This window comes from Microcebus murinus, chromosome 24, assembly GCF_040939455.1.
Source record: "Microcebus murinus isolate Inina chromosome 24, M.murinus_Inina_mat1.0, whole genome shotgun sequence".
In the NCBI taxonomy this organism is placed as follows: domain Eukaryota; kingdom Metazoa; phylum Chordata; class Mammalia; order Primates; family Cheirogaleidae; genus Microcebus; species Microcebus murinus.
Window position 1 is genome coordinate 15,646,352 of NC_134127.1, and position 18,629 is coordinate 15,664,980.

The 18,629-nt window shown below is 42.1% G+C and overlaps 1 protein-coding gene across 1 annotated transcript in view; it reads left to right on the forward strand.

Annotated features, from left to right (window-relative positions):
* Window positions 1-16,472: 16,472 nt before the first annotated feature.
* Window positions 16,473-18,629, forward strand: part of ZDHHC2 (zDHHC palmitoyltransferase 2) — a 60,164-nt gene continuing 58,007 nt past the window's right edge. Inside the window, exon 1 of the mRNA XM_012785003.3 lies at window positions 16,473-16,877. Within this exon, the coding sequence (XP_012640457.2) occupies window positions 16,751-16,877 (127 nt within the window). The 5' untranslated portion in view covers window positions 16,473-16,750. The remainder of the gene's footprint in view (window positions 16,878-18,629) is intronic.

The window sequence follows — 18,629 nt, forward strand, 5'->3', positions numbered from 1 at the left end:
GTTCGTATACACACCCTCTGCACACGTTTTAATGACATACAATAAACAACTATATTTTCACCCAACAGGATACTCACTGTCTTTTCAAAATGAGGCAATGCACACAGCCCTACAGTCATTGTATACACCGCTGTGACTATATTAATCGCCACTCAAAATCCATTACATTTCCACCGAATAGTCTGTTGTATAAAGACTCATTGTAAAGGTAACCTCTAGCGACTTGTATCTAAAATTTTTTTAATGGAAAGGAGAGAGAAGAGGAAAATGTTAGCGTTGACTCATAAACATACCTATGAGAAGCAAAAATAAAATGTGCAAAGTGACGGCAGTCCTTTCCTCTACAGTTGGTCATGAGGCCCAGATTGCTTCCCTCTTCCACTATCCATTCATTTCCCCCACCTTCAGGCAGAACCTCAGTTGAGGATTCTTAACTTCACAGAGTAATTCAAACCCTCATTCCTGAAGGGTCTGAATCCTTAATCGTCCTACCTTTTTTTGGTTTCCGTAGTTTCCCATTAACATCTCCTATTGCGTATGAAGTACTAATAAAAACCTCGGAAAAACTCCTAGGTAACACACATAGTCCTTTTTGTACCTAATGTATAGCAGCAAACTAGTTTCCTCTTGGTAACAGGGGTCAATCTCTCCACCTTTCTGCCTACGGGTCTAATAGCATAAGCCGTCCAGAACAGCCAGATGGCAACCTCTGCCTTCTCCAGTCCAATGGAACCACCATTGTGTCCCCTAGTGGAACCCATGATCTCTCTTAGAACTAAGATCTCCAAACTAACAGAGCTCAAAGATGCCAGAACTGATATTCATAAGTGAGATGTTGCTCATGTTTTCTTAAAGAAAATGAAATAGATATTTATAAATTTGTATGTATGAATCATGGGCAGCAACAAAGAGTTATTTTCTCGTTATTTTATTATAAAACTGTGTTGTTGGTTTACACCCACCTCCTTGTGGTAGAATGCTAACTCCTTCATATTGTTGGGTTGGCTTCATAGCCATGTGACCAGTGCAGTGCACAAAGCCCCATGTCAGAAGGGCTCCATGCATCGGTTTTAATTCTCTGTTGTCACCCTCTTGAAATTCTTAATAATGTCATCTTTGAATTTGTGTTTTGTACATGAAGTCAGTGGGACAGTGACAATTGTGCAGGGGCTTCCAGCCTCTGCTCACACTTGGCTCTCTTTCCCACTCCTCCGACTTCCTGGGACTCTTGGCCACCCTCTGCCTTGCCTGGCCTCCCCACCCTGCCCAGCTGCTGCTGCCACTCCCCGAGCACCGGGCAGGAGCCTGGGTGCAGGTGTGGGTAGGGCAAGTCTTGCTGCAGAGCGTGGTGGAGACCATCCTGCCCTAGTGCCATGGTGTGTCAGCTATTGCAGGCAGAAACCATCTCAGTAGAGATGAGCCTTCTACTCACCCCTAAACCAAGCACTTAGAGCATTTTAGCCCGAAGGTTGCAATACCCTTGGGGGTTGCCTATCCACCATGAGGAGGGGAGATGTCTGACTTTACTCCCCACGGTGCTACCCCAGCTAGAGCCTGGCGCATCCATCCAGCAGCTGGCAGGAGAGGTAACCTGACAGCAGTCAGGCCTGAGCAAACGCATTTGCATTCTGCATCGTAAGATGGGGTCCCAGGGCACCTGTGAGGGCCCACACTTACCCTCCAGGTATCCCCATGCTGGAGGGAGCATACCCATGGCTTGTTCCACACTGGATGAACTCTTCCTTCTTCCAGCCTTCCCGAGTCTGGCTTGCATGTGCCTCTTCTGGCCAGCTGGAGGCATGCTCAGATGCTTGCCGTGAAATATGAATTATGTAACTTCAGTGATCCCACATAGGAGTTAAATGCTTTGATATTTGCATTTAAAACTGGCATTGCACCATATAAAGATGAACAGTAAAAGTCTTACTAATTTTTAAAATTTTTATTTACTTAGAATCGCATTAAGTAACAAGTAAAAATCACCATGACAAGTTGAGAAAGAACACAGAATAGAGGGGAAAGCTTTATATTTTAATACCTTAAACCACACTATTTCCTGCTTTTTTTTTTTTTTTTTTTTTGAGACAGAGTCTCGCTTTGTTGTCCAGGCTAGAGTGAGTGCCGTGGCGTCAGGCTAGCTCACAGCAACCTCAAACTCCTGGGCTCGCGTCAGGCTAGCTCACAGCAACCTCAAACTCCTGGGCTCAAGCAATCCTTCTGCCTCAGCCTCCCAAGTAGCTGGGACTACAGGCATGCGCCACCATGCCCGGCTAATTTTTTATATACATATCAGTTGGCCAATTAATTTCTTTCTATTTATAGTAGAGACGGGGTCTCACTCTTGCTCAGGCTGGTTTTGAACTCCTGACCTTGAGCAATCCGCCCGCCTCGGCCTCCCAGAAAGCTAAGATTACAGGCGTGAGCCACCACGCCCGGCCTATTTCCTGCTTTTTTAAACAAAGGGCTCTGCATTTTCATTTTGCATTAGACTCCAAAAATTATGCAGCTGATCCTTTCCTGGCCGATGGACATTTGGGCCAGTGTGCAAGTGTATCTGAGTTTAGAGAAATATAGGATAGTTAGAAACAGATAAAGAGTAATAATTTTATGCTACTTGGGGGGGGATATTGATTTTTCTCAAAATTTTAATGGAAGAAAAAGATGGTAAGTATGCTGCTCATGACACCAAAAGTGTCACCAATATAGCAATAAACTCTAGGAGAATTCAATGTTTAACGAGTAGTTATGATGAACTATCTGAACTGATTCCTTGAGTTTCATCAATATGCCTTAGGGACTCTATTTAACAACAAAACCCCAAGTACTTTAGAAAGGATGCAAAATTAGACTTATAACTGTAACAGAATGTAAAGTTATAAAAAAAAAATTTAATAGATGACAGCAAGATGTTATAACATTGTTTTTATTTTGCATGAGGCAGAAGGTATTTAGGAAAAAACGTGGTTTAACGAACACAGAACACACCTTCAACTGTTTGGCAGAGCTTTGGGCAGACACAGATCAATCAGCCTTGGAAAAATTAGGGAGGAAAGGAAAGAGAGCTGCAAAGAAACAACACAAGAACAAGCAAGAAAGGACGTCAACTTTGTCTTTAATTTACCCAATGCTGGGAAGAATACTGGCCACCTCACTTTTCAGTAATGAATTTACACATCATCATCTTCAAACACAGAAGAATGAGGAACAATTATTTAAAAGCCACTAAAATGACTCTCACCTCCTGTCCCTCATTGTCATAAAATGTCTTGCCAGAGAAGCATTTTCATTCAAGATGAATAATAGGTAGTGATTAGCACTTTTCGAAAAGCAAATTGTCTGAAGTTCTCTGTACTTGATTTCCTGGTACCCATTCCTCATTAAGGTGATTCATGAAATTTTTCAGTTAGGTTCCTATGGTATTTTTTTTTGTTTTCAAATCGATTTGGTCTCTACCTTTCAACAAAATGAATGAGTCAGTATATCATCCAGACAGGTGTGGACTTGAATAATTTTCAAGTTATAGAATTGAGCAAAGGGGCAAGGACCAAAATCAGGATCTAAACAGACATAACTATTTCAAAAAGGATAAATAAGAACATATGAATAAACAGGTGATTACATGTAGCCTATCTATCCAGAATAACATGGTGGTTATGCATGGGCTCTACATTTAGACTTCCTCGAGTTCAAATCTTGGCTGTTTCACTACCTACCTTCAGAGTTAAGCAAGGTTCTTACACTTTCCACGCCTCCACTCTTTCATCTGAAAGCTGTCATAATCACAGCAGCTGTGCTCTAGGGCGGTCCTGAGAATTAATTGGGAAACTACGCTAAAGCACCAAGCCTAGCACATAGCAAACACTTAGTGAATGTTAGTTACTATTATTTCAGAAATAATGACACTATTCACTTAGAATCAGCTTATTTATAATTAATGTTAACTCAGCCTTAAGGATCAAAATGAAGATAAAAATTCATGGGCTGTTGAAAAAAGATAACACAATACTACTCATTATTAAAGTGTAATAAAAACAGTTAAAAATGGTTTTTCAACATTTCTTTTGGCAAATAATGCCAAATAGTTTAAACCAATCCTATACATATTTCCAATTCATTATTTTCCTATTCTTTATTCCACTGTTCCATGAGAGGGATAAAAGGATATATTTTAATTGTTGTTACCACTTTCGTCTATTTAATCTCTTGAGTTTCAATCACCTACTTAGTCTTATTGAATATTTTATGCTGTGCATGTGAAATGCATAGTCCCAGAGCTATTTCTGTCTACTAGTTTTCCTTGTTCCTAAAAACAGAAATGAGGAATGCCTGTAGCTGAAAAAAAAAAATCTGTCTTCCTGTCAGCAGCTCCTTCTGCTGATATCTCACGGATCCAAATTATATATTCACATAATTTGCATTTTCCAACTCTTAGATGTTTCGGGAAAAAAACCCATCAAGTTAGGTCAAAATACATTCCTTGTTATTGCAGTAAATTGTTTCTGTTGGCCTACATCTAGGATCATATAATTTGTCATCCAAACCAGGACACTTTTGAAAGTGAAAAGGGACTCTATTCACAATTACATCAGAACAACACAAACTGGGACTGTCTATGGTAAACTAGGACATGTGGTCACCTTTCCTTGTGTCCCTCTCTTGCTAACTTATTCCCTTTTATTCCTTCTTTTTTTCCCCCTCTCTTATTTTCTCCCTTCTCTTCTCTCCCTCTTTGTTCTCCCTGTGTCTCCCACTGGCTCTTCCCATATCCCCCAAGTGGCAATAATTTACTATGATTAACTGGAGCTGGAATACTCACTAAATGCCTCATATTCAAACCCAGTCAAACAAATGCTATAAAACAATCTTTCCTTTGCTACTGTATTAGTTATCTCTTGCTGCAAAACAAATTACTCCAACATGCAGTTGCTGAAGAAAATAAACACCTTATTCACATAGTTTCTGAGTCAGCCAGGAGCAGCTTAGCTGGGTAATTCTGGCTCCGGGTCTCTCGTGAGGGTGCAGTCAAGCTGTTCACTAGAACTAGTCACCTGAAGGAATGACTGGGGCTGGAGGACTGAATTCCAAGAGAGCTCACTCGCATGGCTGTTGGCTGGGGCCTCTGTCCTTTGCTACACAGGCCTCTCCACGGGGCTGCCCATGACATGACAGCTGACTTCTTACTGAGCAAGTGATCTAAGAAAGAAAAAAGTCACAATGTCTTTTTTTCTTTTTTTACCTAGTCTTTAAAATTTCCACCATCAATTCTGCTTTATTCTATTTATGAGAAGAGAGTCACTAAATGCTATGGTCTGAATGTTTGTGTCCCACCAAAATTCATATGTTGAAATCCTGATCCCCAAGGTGATGACATTAGGTGGTGGAGCCTTTGGGAATTGATTAGGTCATATGGGTGGAGCCTTCATAAGTGGGATTAGCACCTTTAAAGAAGAGCCTCCAGTGAGCTTGTTCACCCCTCCCACCATCCAAGAACACAGCAACAAGTTGTCTTCTATGAACCAGAAGGCTGGCCTTCACCAGACACCAAATCTGCCAGTGCCTTGCTCTTAGACTTCCCAGCCTCCAGGACTGTGAGGGAAATTTCTGTTGTTTATAAGCTACTCAGTTATGGTATTTTGTTATAGCAACCTGAATGGACTAAGACACTAAGTCCAGTCAACACTTGAAGGGAAGGCAACTGGTCTCTACTTCCTGAAAAAAGTATCAAAGAATTTGTGCACATGTTTAAAGCCATCATATCTATATAGTTTTTCAAATTGTTTGACTCTGATTTAATTTTACTTCTGGGGCTCTATCCAAAGAAAGCCAAAGATAATATAAGGGAAATGCTATATGAGCTAAGTTATTTATATTATGTTATACCAGTGAAAAATTTGAAAACACCTAAATATCAATAGGGGGATGATTTAATGAATTATAGTACTTCTACAGAATAGAATATTGTGCAAATATTTAAAATTATTCTGAAGCCTATATAGTAGCAAGGAAAAATGTAGTGAAATATTTATGAGAACACAAAACTGTATGTATGCTATCATTTCAACTCTAAAAAAAAATACACAAAAAGAGACCAGATGGAAACTAAAATAACAAGAAAATGGTTGTGATAATTGGTAAAACCATGGGAGGATTTTTTTCTTTCTCTGTATCCAAATTTTCTGCTACATAGCTGTTAGGTATTGTTCCACTACATATAATTCTGTTATAATTTTTTTACTTTAAAAAAAGATAATTAAAGGCCAGGAGCAGTGGCTCACGCCTATAATCCTAGCACTCTGGGAGGCCGAGGCGGGTGGATCGCTCAAGGTCAGGAGTTCAAAACCAGCCTGAGAGAGATCCCGTCTCTACTAAAAATAGAAAGAAACTAACTGACCAACTAAAAATATATATACAAAAAATTAGCCAGGCATAGTGGTGCATGCCTGTAGTCCCAGCTACTTGGGAGGCTGAGGCAGTAGGATCGCTTAAGCCCAGGAGATTGAGGTTGCTGTGAGCTAGGCTGATGCAGCAGCACTCACTGCAGCCTGAGCAACAAAGTGAGACTCTGTCTCAAAAAAATAAAATAAAAAATTTTAAAAAAAGATAATTAAAGATAAAATTGACTTTTTAAATAAGGATTCAGTAGTCATTTTTTTTTCTATGCAGCAAAAAGACTGTACTGAGATTTATGGATAGGCTGGGGGGTGTTATATTTGTAAAAGATGAACCAGGGAAGAGATGACACACTCAAAAGTGGTAATTGAAAAGAATTTAAGTAAAGGAAACCAACAGGGTATGGTTGAGCACCCTTGGGAGTCAGGTGTTTATCATCCCATCCCACCCCAAGCCTGAGAGGCAAAGGGAGATAATAGGTGTATTTCACAGAAGCTACGATCTTCAATGTCAAGTTGGGGGTGGCAGAAGAAAACACTCTCATGTTATTGTCTAGCCCTCTAATCTTCTGCCTACTTCCCATTGATTGAATTAACTCCAGAAGGCAAGGGAGTCCTTTGATATAGATCTTAAAAGAAGAGTCTCCCATACACAAAGAAGACTAGAGAATGGATCTAAAAGAGCAAATGGAAATATCCAACACAGGGGATTATTTAAAATAGTTGGAGGATGCTCTGCTTTGGTGAGAAGACTCCAAAGTTGTTGTACACAGTTTATACCTTTATACTAAAAATGGACATGGGCGACGTTTGAGGAATATATATCTTGACATCGAAGCATTCACAGAAGCATGTCGGCAGTTACAGATGATTTCACTTTTAGACACAAACAGACTGCCAGTGTTTTAGGTCATGACAATTCAAACTGATTCTTGAATGTGCATGTACACATCTCATACCAGGTTTTATAAAGTACCACTGGTGCTTTAGTTATATTTCTAAATACATACCCTGAAATATGACCATTCCCTTGCAGTGCAAACATGACAAAACTTTATCTTCTCTTCAGTGTCTGTGCAAACAAATCCAATGTTCTTCCAAATGAGACTGTTTCATTACATAGTTGACATAAATGTATTCTTCTCCTCTATGAGGGAACGTAACGTTATGGTAAAAATAATCCCACCCACCACTATCTATTTCAGGTGGAACTTCTGTACCATTTTTCAGTCTACCAGTAGTTGTCTCAAGGCTGGTACTGTCTTTCCAAACCTTCTCCCACCCCCACTCACCACCCAGAGAAAGGACGGTTTTATTGCCATAATCTGAGGAAAGGGGATGGTCCTGTCATTTAGGGTGCAAAGGGGCCAGACATGCCAGGTGACCTGCTGCACTCAGGACAGTCGCACACAGCGAATAACCGCCTTGCCCAAAATGCCACCGCATCTTGTGATTCTTCTGCTTTTTTCCAGGTTAGATCTGTTATCCAACTATATTTACTATCCCAGGTATATTTATTCATTTATTTATTGTTTTGAGACAGGGTCTTGCTCTGTCACCCAGGCTAGAGTGCACTGGCACAGTCATAGCTCACTGTAACCTCAAACTCCTGGGCTCAAGCGATCCTCCTGCCTCAGCCTCCCGAGTAGCTGGGACTACAGGCATTGCACCACTTTGCCTGCTAATTTAAAAAAATTTTGTGTATAGATGGGGTCTCACTATATTGCCCAAGCTGATCTCAAACTCCTTGGCTTAATCATTTCTCCCCCCTCAGCCTCCCAAAGTGCTAAGTTACAGGTGTGAGCCACTGCACCCAGCATAATATTCTTTTGATAAAATCTAACAATGACATTTTACTCAGTTACTTTTGTGAACTCTAAATTCCTGGATTTAACTTCTTAAACTAGCCACACTTAGAGTCTAAGAGAAAACAAGCTGATCCTCTTATGCTCGTGGTGAGTGGGAAGAACAGCAGGCTAGGAGTCTGGGTTTGGGCTTGTTGTTCACCTAGCAGTGTGACATTGGGCGAGTCATTCAACTTCCTCATGCTTCTGCTTTCTCACCTAGAACATGAACAGGTTGGACAGCAAAATGATTTTTCATAGCTGCAGCCCTAACACTCTCTAAGTGGCAGAGCTAAACAAACCCAAACCAAAGAGTGAGAGTTGTTAAACACTTGATGGAGTAACTGAAGGATATAATCCCCAAAGAAAACTTAACATATGGCCTAAATTAACATCCAAATGGGATGAGTATGTGTAGACTCCTCTGAAGCAGAAAGAAATGACCATTCCACTTCTCAATTCTGTGGCTCTTTTATGCATCTTTCTTCCTTTGAAGTCATTCTCATGAAAGTTATAGTTAATGGTAGATGTGGCCCATTCACCTCCTTTTCCCCTGGATTTGTTTTCTGCAGACTCCAAAATCTAGGAAATCTTCTCTTTCCTGTCTTTTGCATCTCTTATCTAATTGGTCCTTGGGCCTTTCCCAGAATCTGTCTCCATCCCCTTTGTCATTGTTTCAGTTTAGGATTTCATTTTCCCTATTCTGAACTCCCCTGTGCTGGTCAGTTGCCTATTTGGGTTTAGATTATTCCTTATCCTTCTTTTGCTTTGCTTTATACACAGAGCATTGACTCCCGCAGACTACATTTCTCAGGCTTCCCTGTCATCGGGCTTTCACATAAATTTACACTCTTTTCTCTCTTTCTCTGCCTCAAGCTATCTGGTCACCTATCATCTTGGGCAGCAGTAACACCACCTTTTCTTTGTCCTTGCAGCCTTAGGGGTGGGACTGATTTACTACAGTTGTTAATCTTGTGTTTGTTTCATCTCATCCTGTTTGCTCTTTCAACTGTTCTGACATAGTTGTGTTTAATTTCCTGTATTAAATTCTTCCCATTGAAATACCTAGTGTTGGTTTCACTTCTCTGGTTGGACCTTGAATGATACATCCTTTTCCCTTCTAGTTCTCAAAATGGGCCTCTCAAGGAGGAAGGCATTCCCTGTATGAGAAAACTATCCTTTCATTTCTCTGTGGTGCAAACTCCTACTTGTCCTTTAAGCTTTAGCACAAATTCCACTTTTTCTCTGAAGGCTTTCCTGACTATTCCAGGCACAATTGAGTCACTTCTCCTTTGCTGCCAATAGTGTACTTGGTACATTACTGCAATGTACATTTATCTTATAGTTGAAAGGGTTCACACATTGGTCTTCTCATTAGTCCATAAGCTCCTTGAGGCTAAAGACTATATTTTTCAATTTGAAAGATTGAAAAATATAGTCTTATTTTTCAATTTGAATATCACCAATATCTGGGCACAAAGGAGGCAATCTGTAAATATTTATCAAATAATACACTATAGAAATTTTGAAAAGCTCCTAGTCTTATTTAAGCAGCCTCCATAGATAGGTTCATTATTTTTAAATCTTGCAAACATATTGGATACTTTAGCTGTTTTCAAATGAAACTAGTTATAACTGACCTTTTTGTAAAGGAAATTAATTAATGCTTTTAGCCAAAATAGATATTTTGTCCCAGTGTTGGATATAGTATAATTACTTGCAATGCTTACTATATTTAACAAAATAATAGACTGTTGATGTTTTAACTTCAGTTTCAGTCACTAGAATTTGCATTCAACTATGTGTATTCATATTCTGAGATGTTGCTAATTAAAGAGGAATTATACATTTCTGTAATTAGAAATAGGTCATTATTGTCACCACTAGGAAAGTTTTATTATAATCTATGAAGTCCAGTTTACCTTTTCTACCCATTAAAAATATTTTAGAACTGTATCATTTCTACCTTATAATTAAATCAACATATTCTTTCAACAATTCACAAAGTGACTATGCTAGGTTGTCAAATCTTTACTTATTCCTGAAAGTTAAAAAATGTTATCTTTAATATTTTATTGAATTAAAAAGAAAGGTGAAAAGAATAAAAATGTATTATCCAAACCTATATTTGGTTTACAAAATCTCTAATCATGTGGATTCTGAACCCTCTTCAACCAAATTGTTTGAAAAACAAAAACCCATGTTGTCTTATCTTTTAGTATAAAGATTATTGATATTACACTGCCAACCTAGCATTTCATAGCATGAGCCATTATCAAAGAGACTAAAATATGAGCAAATAGAGAAAGGTTTTATCAACCAGTGAAATAATCCTACAAAATTCCAAATGTGGAGTGTCTGAGTATTACTTGAAAATAATTATAGAATCAAAGATTCTGAGCTATAGGACATAATTTACACTGGATAAATTCGAACTGATGAAAGAATCGCTGATGATAAAAATTTTCCTACTACAAGTCCAAAGCCAACATTCCTTTTTTGTTAAATGCCATCATTAAATATTTATTCTTTATTTTTCCTGCTCTCTCTGAAGGCCAGAGAAAATTCTGGTTGGATATTTTTCCTTCTATAGTTATAAATTGCAATGTTGAGCTTGATCTCCAAGTTACATTTCAAGTCTTTGACAATACTTGGAAATTCTTATTAAAATTAAACATTTAAAAATTATCATTTGATTTTTTTTCCTTTTCTTTTTTTCTTTTTTTTTTTTTCTTTTTCAGGAGAATGTGTCTTGAACCAGAGCCAATGTGGGTTTACACAGACCACTGGGCAAGACACATTAATTCCACCTCCTCTCACATCTGCCATCCTGAAAACCTGGCATGACTAATCTAGTCTACAGTTTGACAGAGACAGAGCTGAATATAACCAGTTATTCTTCAGGGGTTTCTAGTGATTATCTGCTCAACCAACACAATGGAAAGAGACCTGGTGGCCGCTGGATAAACACAGACCATTCTGTGTTTCGAGGCTGGAGTTATTGAGGAATAAGGCTATAGCTTGAAGCACTTGGTTTAAAATCTAAATCCAGTATTTAGCTTTCTATATAGGAGTTTGGATATAGTATTTTAAGTTTCTTCCTGCATATACTTCGAAAGTCATCATTTGTACACAAGCCTTGGGTTGGAGATTCTATGCATAGTGTTTTCTCTGTTATCCAATTGGCTCCTTACACTTTAGACTTCTTCAAAGGAAGAAAGCTCCTAGTATCATAAACCTAAAATTGTCTTCCACTTCCTATTACCTCTCATTCTTGTTTCTATAAAATAGTAGAGCTATAATTAAATAGGGAACTTTTTTGTTTCTTACATTTACAAATATAAAACCAGCCTTATGACTATTTAGATAAAACAAGATGTTGTGTTAGTCTGTCCAGTGGAACTTCCTCCAATGATAGAAATGTTCTAGATTTACACTGTCCAGTATGGTAGCCACTAGACACATGTGGCTGGCTAGCAAGCATTTGAAATGTGGCTATTGAAACTAAGGAACTGAATTTTTTATTTAATGTTAATAAATTTCAATCTCCATTTGAATAGCCACATGTCACTAGTGGGTACTTACTGGACAATGCAGGTCTAGAGAGTATGACTTGAAGAACACCAAGTAGCTTCCTCCATCTCCAAATTCCTGTATCCCTATTTCCCATGGATCCTCAGTCTCCATGAGCTGAAACTGACCCTTTAAGAAATGGATGCAGAATGGAATTAAAGCTATATAACAATCCCAGTTCTTGGTTGTAAACACAAGTCAACTCTAGTTGACTTACACCAAAAATGTTTTTGTGACTATATAAGTACCCCCACAGAATCAAAAGGAATCCTGTAGAGTCGAGCTGGAACAAAGGAAGCTGGTGCATGGCCAAGATCCTGCCACCAAAAACAGTATGCCTAGGATGGCATTACTGGCCTTGGCATCCCTGGACACTTGACTTGCCACCACACTGCAGGGTTCTGCTGCTCTTGGTCACTCTCTGCTTGGCTCTTGAACTCTCAGCTCCATAATGGCCACTTCTAATAATCTCCAACTGAACTTATGCCATTGGCTCACCCCTTAGAGATCCACGCTACAGCTGCCAGTCACGGAAAGGAAATATCTGTCCATCTTTTGGGTTCATAGACACTGCCCTTCCTCATTTAGGGGAAATGAATGGGGTCACTGTAGGCAAAAAAACATTTATTTAAATGAAAAATTCCAATTTTGTTTCTAAACAGATTAACCTTTATGCAAACTGTAAAGAAGTGGAAGCAAAATCAGCCTGATTTGCTACATAGAAAATTGTTCTTTTAAGTCTTTTAAATTTCCTGAATATGGTTGATATTTTATTAATCATTAGCCACTAAATAACATTAAATTGTATAAGGATAATTATAAAATAATTACGATGAAGCTATAATTCATCATTTATAATTGCCTTGGGTAAGCTAACAGTTGATACAATTGAAATCTATGAAAAAGGTCAGGAGAACTGCACTGCTTGGTGTGTCCCTGCCATCTAGTGGCAGTAGGCATTAATACTATCATGGAAAACCTAGCAAGCTTGAAGGGTCAGGGATGGTGTGCCTGCCCCACTTTACAATTTTCCCAATGTTTTGACCAAATCACCTGTACATTGAAATATCCTTAGGCATTTGAAATTATCTTCCACTCTATTCAATTCCATTACAACTTAATTGCAAACATAAATCTCTGAGAGCCAAAACATATCCAAGCATTACTTCATTCCCACATTCCCTAAAACACATTTCCTTTTATTGTATTTTACACATCTCCAGAAACATGTAGTTTAGGGCATGCTATTATTCTTTCACAAAAAATACCTTGATCACTATTATAAACATGCAGATTAACACTGAAGTCACTGATGTCTTGGATTTCCAGCTTTTAAAGGGATTCCCCCCCCCCAAAAAGAATGATATGATTATTTTAAGAAAATAATAAAAGAAAATCTATCAATATTTTTGCAGATTACTATAGTAAGGATGGGGGAGTCATGAGTAAATAAGAATAAATAAGTAAGAGTAAATCCAGACCTCAGCTTCATTCCTTCTAATCTGTATGAGATTTAAAAGGTAGTATTTGTCAAGTACCATGTCCTATTAGCAAAATCAACACAATCAATTTCTCATATATCTGAGAGTAATAAAATTGACCTTATCCTTCAATGATATATTCTTATCAGAACATTTTCCTCTAAGAACACTTCTAAAAGGAAGAAGTAAATATCAAGCAAGTGCCCTAATAAAATTTATGGTAGGGGATTTGGCTGAAAAGGTGAGATGAGGTTGGGATAGGTGCTTAGTGGGGGTCCAAGCTCCCTGAGACAGGGTGAGTCTGTAGCTCCCTGGGCTTGGTTGGCATGCTGTTCTTGATTCATACTATGAATGGGGGTAAGTGAAAATTTTAATCTGAATCTGAAAGCAGGAGGAAGATTTGGAGCATTGAACATGAAGGCAAGATAGATTTGAGGTTTGGGAACTGAAGAATGTGGGGCACTGAGCTGAAGGGAGAGGGGGTTGATTAAGTTCCCTTCATGGGAGCAGGGTCTGATAATAGGGATTTTGAAAAATTGAGAGCTGAATGACTTTGCTAAACTGCTGAGTGGTTGGAACAACCAGGCAGAGGCCTGGTGAAGATGGAGTTATGGTCGTTAGGGACTGGATGGACCTGGTAGGCAAGCCTTTGTCCCCTTCTCTGTGTTCCCCACACCCTCTTCTTGCCTAGCTGTTCCCTCCCCACCTCTCCCCCTTAGTTTGGCTCTCTCCTTTGCTGTGGCTGTCTTTTTCATAAATGGCCATATCAGTTCTATCATAGTTATATATGCAACCCACAATTTCTTATACTTATTGAACATCTAAATTAAAATTCGTGAGTTGCATCTTCTGTATTTCTCTCTAAAGAGTTAAGTCCCTAGTGAAATTTCTTCTTAATTGTCTATGACCTTCAAATTATTTTCCTGTTAATGTACAGTCTTAAATAAGGGGGGGAGGGAATCAGAAAACTCCCTATTCCTAAAAATTAAAGTTATCCTTTCACTTTCATCAATGCCTGGTATCTGGAGATTGGCTACTCACCAAAGAGCTTGCATTTGTGCATGCATGCTTATGCCTGTCTAATTAGACACTATGTGAAGATCAATCATGTTATCTTGTAGCTTTTGAGACAATTCTTTCTACACTAGACGTTTTTTTAAGATAAAAGCCATACCCTTGGAGAACTCAGTCATAGTAGTACCCTTGAAATAGAAAAACAAATTGAAAATGTTCCACAAGTATTTATTATAAACAGCTAAATAACATTTTAGGATGAATAATAAAAATGTAACCTCCTTCAAAGATATTACACCTGCATATTCTTCCATAAATATAAAAGACGTGAAAACTGTGTAGAATGCGATTTCATTTCTGACCTCAGGCCCCCAAGACTGTTAGAAGAGGGGCAGCGCTTGGCTTTGCAGCATCTGGTCTTTACAGAGGCACAATATGCACTTTCTTTGATGTTTCTAGTGTGGGAAATCTGACCCCTGCCTTTTCAGTCTTTGATAGTCTCGATTAACCCCAATCACTGGTTTGCTCATCTTTGTGACGGTACTTCAGTCCTGAAAGGGACTTTCAATTTTGCTTTTAGTTTCTTCTGATTGGGAGCATAAGGTCACTGTCCAAAAGTTGAGGATTCCAGGGAAGTTACTAATCTACCCTACGGAATATCCAAATACAATAGAAAGTGCCACCGCAGAACAAAGTGATTCGCTGGGATAGAAAGACTCATTCTCTCATGTCACTTATTTAAAGTCGTACAGGAAGACTGGCATTTTCTATGCATTTCTGAAAAGAAGTCAAAGAGATTTGGGGTGTGTATGTGTAATGTAGTAGCTATTTCAGGAGAGATTAGCGTGCTGTTTAATCCAGTCGCAGGAAGATAATCTCAAGGCCGTAAGAGCGAAATTTCTTTGACTGAATCCATTAAATCAATGGTTTTTTTTTTTTTCTACTTCTACACATGAATATGAAGTAGTTTCATTGCATGTGGTTGCTGTGTGGTGTAAATATACATATTCACTAATGTTAAGTAAAATGGTGCCCATTTATATAGCAATTATGTATATAATTTAGATACACTCACTGATTGAAGTGTTTCCCAGAGGAATCAGGTGCGTTCGTAATCAGAGGAAGGGAAAAAAACGGAATCTCAGAAGCATTCGAATATTCTTTCCTTTCCTCATCCCATAATGAGAGGTTTGGTCTAACTACCTTTAGGATCTCTTCCAGTGTTTAACAAGCAACCGCTTTAGAATCGGCTAGATGCTAAGTTTAGCATTTTCCATCGCAAAAGAAAACATCGTAGTGACCAACGGGTTGCGAAAAAGAGTGCTTGGAAGGAACCACCGGACTCTGGGGGGTGGCAATGGGGACTCTCACAGTCAGGAAATAATCTGACAGGGAAACTAAAATTCTCGCAGCAAATGACTTGGCTTTCTAACTCCAGTGGTTTCTGGACTCAAACCCCCAATCCTTCTTCCTCACTCCCCAGCCCCTCCCACGCCAGAAGACGGGTCGCATTCAGGGGTGCGCGTCGGTTCCCCCCAAAACCCGCGTAGTAGAGCCGGCTGCTCCGGCCCCACGCGCTCGCTTTCCCGGGCTGCGAAGCCCGCCCCGCCGCCGCCAGTTTCCCGGGACCCACAAGTTGGAGCGACAGTTTCCCAAGCGGGGTGCGGGGACACGGGCCTCAGCGCCCGAAGGCTTTCTAGCGGCGCGCGTTCCGGGGTGCGCGGCGCGCGCCCTGCCGGCCCGGGGCAGGTGAGGGGTCCCGTCCGCAGCAGGCCGGGCGGCCGCGTCTGCCCCGTCACCCCGGCCTCCCCTCCCCCCTCCCCCGCGTGCGTCTCCGCGCCGAGCGTGGCCGCCCTCCACACCCAACTGTCCCGAGTTGCGGGCGCCCCGGGCGGGGCCGCCCTCGCCCCCGGCCCTCCGCGCGGGGCGGGCCCCGCAGCCCCCGCCTCCTCCGGTTCACCCGGAATCCAGGGTCAACCCCGCGGGCGGCCGGGCCAAGGTGGGCGCCTCCTCTCCCGCCCCGGGGCGCGCGCCAGGTGCCCGCGGCGAGGGGCGCGCGGGTCGGGAAGGGCCCCCGGGGCGCGGCGGGGGGCGCGGCGGAGGCCGCCCGAGTCCCCAGAAAGCCCGCCCGAGGGCGCCGTGGGACGGGGCGGGGGCGGAGCAGAGCCTCCCGCCGCCTCCTCACCGTCGCCTCCTTCTTCTCCTCCTCCTCGGCGTCCTCCTCTCGCAGCCACCGCCCCCGCCGGGCTGAGGAGCTGGGAGTCCGCGGCGCCGGCTCGGGGCTGCGGGATGGGGAGTTAGCGCCACGGCGGCGGCAGTGGCCGCGGCGCAACCGGCCGCCGCCCCCGGGCCCGTCCCGCCTGGGGCGCCGGGCGCGGCCAGCCCGCCCCGGAGCCGGGCCAGCGGGCGGCGGCGGCGGCGGAGCTGGGCAGGTGGATGCGGCTGGAAGATGGCGCCCTCGGGCCCGGGCAGCGCGAGGCGACGGTGCCGGCGGGTGCTGTACTGGATCCCTGTGGTGTTCATCTGCCTCCTGCTCGGCTGGTCCTACTACGCCTACGCCATCCAGCTGTGCATAGGTGAGTGCGCGCCCCCGCGCCGCCCGCGTCGGGCCGGTCCCGGGTGCCCGGAGGGAGGGCGCCGTCCCGCCACCCGCCTCCCGCGCGCCCCCCGCGCAGCCCACCCGGACAGTCCCGGGACGCGGGAGCCGGCGCGCGCAGCGGCGCTTCCACTCTCCCCACCCCGGAGGCTGCTCTGCGCCCGGGCGCTGCCAACTGGCCGCATCTCCGCTGGCCCCGCGGCCGGAAACAGCCTCCGGGCAGCCTCCTGCCACTCGCACTGCCCTTGCCTCCCCCTGGCAACTCTCGGGTTGCGGTGTCACCTCCACCCCACGCACACGCAGCCGAGCCTCCCCCTGCCTTCCGCCGACCACCGCCGCCCCAGCAACACCCCGCCAGGTGGGGGCAACTGCGGTCTCCGCTGCCCGCAGCCTCCGCGGAGAGGTGAGGCTGGGGAGGCTGCGCTGGAGGCTGGAGGGCTCCAAGCTGGGCCCGGGGTACAAGCTGCGCCAGACCACGCCGGGGTACTGGCCTTGGGCGACAGAGCTCGATCCCTTTCTGGTTGTCATTAATCTACTTTTTAAAAATTGGTAACAGCGCTCAGGGGCGTTTTTGCTGCCTTCATGATTTGAGGAGTGCCAATTGGACACTTTCTAGTTAAAAAGAAGTGTGTGTGTGGGGGGGGTGAACTACTAGAAAGTGTTTTCGAAGACGTATGCAACACCCAAGACCATAGTTTAAACGTTAGAATAATAGGGAGAAAAAGAAAGAGGTGATCATGCGAGCTTTTTATATCCAGAAAGCCAAGTGGCTCAAGTCCAAGTTCTAGGCTGCTGAACTGGTGGGTAGGGTACTTTCCATGCTGAAGATTAGGGGGGAAAAGTTGACTGTGCACAAGAAGGGAATATCATCTTGTCGCTTCATGTAAGCCTGCTTCTACTTTCAAAGGTCTGTGAAAACTGATATGGGTTATCAGAAAAAATGCTAAAACACAGGGTGACCTTTCTGCCAGTGACTTGCCAATGCTTTCTGCGTTTGGTGTTCCACCTACCAAGCACTAGCCTTGGGGTGGGACAAGGAAAAAAGATTAAATAGTGGCCTATTTAGTTTAACCTTCACATGGTAAGCATTTTCAAAGCTTCAAAATTCAGATATACAATCGTGTCTGAAGCCATCTGACCTCAAAATGTTGCCCCTGGTGAGAAATAGTATCAGGATAATACACCAAAAATAATTACTGACATAACTTTTAAGAGAATTGAGACTTCCCATTTTATATAGTTTTGATAGTTTTAAAATTTGCTGTTAATACTTTCTTTACTGGAGTTACAAACAATATTATAGTCCAAAAAAAGTCTGTTTTGTTTTGTTTTTTAAACGATGGAGTGGGCTATATTGACATCTTCATGACAATGCATCTAGATATGTGATATTCAGGTCATCTAAAATGTATAGGAAGAAACATGTTGTAATTTTTGTATTAAGTGTTAATATTAAAATAGCCTCTCTTATTGAGGTGTGCTGTGTATGTTATATAACTGTTAGGAACCTTTGTTGTACAACCTTTGTTGTATCTTTCACCCTCTTCAAAACGATGACTAGTATCAATTAATATAACTGGTGCCAAGGAGGGAAGTCCTAGAAGGCTTTCATTATCATAATAGGCAGCTTATTCTCCTGTATTATCACATTAAGCTAAGAAGCTTAGCCTGGTACAGTGTCTCATGTCTGTCAGAAAGAAACATTTGAAGGCAGAGAGAGCTTTTCCTCCCT